The sequence below is a fragment of the Bison bison genome, unplaced genomic scaffold (genome assembly GCF_000754665.1).
Source record: "Bison bison bison isolate TAMUID 2011002044 unplaced genomic scaffold, Bison_UMD1.0 scf7180017864035, whole genome shotgun sequence".
Classification (NCBI taxonomy): Eukaryota; Metazoa; Chordata; class Mammalia; order Artiodactyla; family Bovidae; genus Bison; species Bison bison.
Window position 1 is genome coordinate 8,738,435 of NW_011494607.1, and position 2,777 is coordinate 8,741,211.

At 49.9% G+C, this 2,777-nt stretch overlaps 1 protein-coding gene across 1 annotated transcript in view; it reads left to right on the plus strand.

Moving 5' to 3' along the window:
* Positions 1-2,777, plus strand: part of ANKRD6 (ankyrin repeat domain 6) — a 183,967-nt gene that overhangs the window by 121,540 nt on the left and 59,650 nt on the right. The window contains exon 2 of the mRNA XM_010834707.1: positions 141-404. Within this exon, the coding sequence (XP_010833009.1) occupies positions 285-404 (120 nt within the window). The 5' untranslated portion in view covers positions 141-284. The remainder of the gene's footprint in view (positions 1-140; positions 405-2,777) is intronic.

Below are 2,777 nucleotides of genomic sequence, written 5' to 3' on the forward strand. Positions count from 1 at the left end.
GCTTCCTGAGTGTCCTGTCTCCCTCAGTTCCCCTCCCCAGCAGCGAGCAATCCACAGATCCCCTAAAACCAGGGCGGAGAGATGTGGCCTGTCCCAGGTGCTGAGTGGCGCTGATGGCAGCTTTGTTCTGTAACCCCCAGGTCCCGAAGATGGCATAGTGGCAAAGTCACCTTCCGACGATCAGAGCGTCTTTACCCGAGGGTGCCTGCCTGGGCCCGTGATGTCGTGTTGAGCCGAAGGAACTTGTCTACCACTTCCCCGAAAACGTCTTTCTCTCCTAATTCATGAGCCAGCAGGATGCGGTCGCCGCACTTTCAGAACGCCTGCTCATAGCTGCGTACAAAGGCCAGACGGAGAATGTGGTTCAGCTCATCAACAAGGGCGCCAAGGTAGCAGTTACCAAGGTAACGAGAGAGTAAACGCTTAGCTATTCCCTGGGGAAAAGCCCATGTCTTAACCATGGTCCGTAAAACTGTTGTGTTTGGTTCACAGTCTTCAAAGAACTGGCTTTCCCACCCCCACCCCCAGTGATGGAGATTTGGGGAGAAAGAAGAAGGATTAAAAATGCTTTCATTGCTGTCTTTCAAATGGAGTCACTTGTAATTAGCATTTGGCCCTCTTAAAATCACAGTGGTTCATGGGGTCGCAGAGTCAGGGGCAACAGTGGCTGTGCACACACAGCACAGAATCACAGAGTGGCTTTTTCTCACTTCTTTAGCCAAATAGACAAGAGATCTCTCTGGAGAAGTTGGGGCACAAAAACTGACTGGGTAGAGTGTTTACATGGGAATGACATTCAGCCTCTTGGAGAGGTTTGTGGACGGCTCGGCCACTCCAACCTGCAGAACCTTGTTGCTCTCGTCTGAACAATCTTGGGCTTGGACCAGGTGACCCTCAACCTCTTTGGACTGATTTCACTCAGGTCAGTGAGATGTGTAGCAAGCTTTGGAGGGCACTCCTGACTCCTCACCAACAGATGACACACAGGACCAGGGGCAGCTTTGTAGCAAAACTGCTGCTGCTGCTAAGTCGCTTCAGTCGTGTCTGACTCTGTGCAACCCCATAGATGGCAGCCCACCAGGCTCCCCCATCCCTGGGATTCTCCAGGCAAGAACACTGGAGTGGGTTGCCATTTCCTTCTCCAATGCATGAAAGTGAAAAGTGAAAGTGAAGTCACTCAGTCGTGTCCGACTCTTTGTGACCCCATGGACTGCAGCCTACCAGGCTCCTCTGTCCATGGGATTTTCCAGGCAAGAGTACTGGAGTGGGCTGCCATTGCCTTCTCTAACTGAGGTCAGGCCAATTCTGCCTAGTAAGGTGACAGGTGCAAATCCATGGATGACATAATACTGATGGCAAAACTTAGTATTGCTCCGACCACTGTATAGGACCTCTTAGAAGAGATTCTCTTTGCACCCCCACTTTAGAGATGAGGAAACTGAGGCATAGAAAGATTGTAGTAACTTCAAGGCCCAGGGGCCCCCACCTGCTGATTGGCAGAACCACAACTTGGACCCCGTAATGGCTCCAAAGCAACCCTCCCCACCACCCACCCTCCTCTCCCCTGGCTCCAGACCATCACCCAGAGGGAGCTCTGGAGAGAGGTGGAGTTTCGTCTTTCAAACAGTAATGTCTGTTAACCTCTGACCTCCTGTGGCAAAGATTAGCCAGCTCACATTTTCAGTTACTCCTGTGCAGTCTCCGTATTTCATGCTTCTGACGTGTGCTTTTTCCAGCACCACCAGGCAGTTAACTCAGTTAACTCAGTTCTGATGGTGTCTCTCTGAAGAGAGCATTAGATCTCACGGGCTGAGGACTCAGTCCCACAAAACACCCCACCCCTCACGCCAGCCCCTGACACCAGCTGCAAGGCCAGGTTGTCTTCTGTGCTTCTGACTGACTGGCTAGAAATCAGAGGCTTCCATGACCCTCCTTGGGTTGAATTAATTTACTTAAGCAGCTCACAGAAATCAGGAAAACATTTTACTTACTAGATTACCAGATTTTTATAAAAAGATACAACCCAGGAACAACCAGATGAAAGAGATGCAGAGGGCAAGGTGTGGGGAGAGGGTGCTGGGCTTCCTCCCCCTTTAAGCGCACCATCCTTTCAGCACCTCTGTGTGTCCACCAACCCAGGAGTTCCCTGAACTCTGTCCTCTAGGTTTTATGGAGGCTTTATTACATAGATGTTGTTGACTAAATCATTGGCATTGGTGATTGACCACTGCCAGCCTCTTCGCCTTCCTGGAGGTCAGTTCCGTCACTCAGTCATGTCTGACTCTTTGCAACCCCATGGACTGCAGCACGCCAGGCTTCCCTGTCCATCACCAACTCCTGGAGCTTATTCAAATTCATGTCCATCGAGTCGGTGATGCTGTCCAACCATCTTATCCTCTGTTGTCCCCTTTTCCTCCTGCCTTCAATCTTTCCCAGCATCAGGGTCTTTTCCAATGAGTCAGTTCTTTGCATCAGGTGGCCAAAGTATTGGAGTTTCAGCTTCAGCATCAGTCCTTCCAATTTCCTTTAGGATGGACTGGTTGGATCTCCTTGCAGTCCAAGGGACTCTCAAGAGTCTTCTCCAACACCACAGTTAAAAATCATCAGTTCTTCAGTGCCCAGCTTTCTTTACAGTCCAGCTCTCACATACATACTGGAAAAACATAGCTTTGACTAGACGGACCTTTGTTGGCAAAGTAATGTCTCTCCTTTTTAATATGCTGTCTAGGTTGGTCATAGCATTTCTTCCAAGGAGCAAGCGTCTTTTAATTTCATGG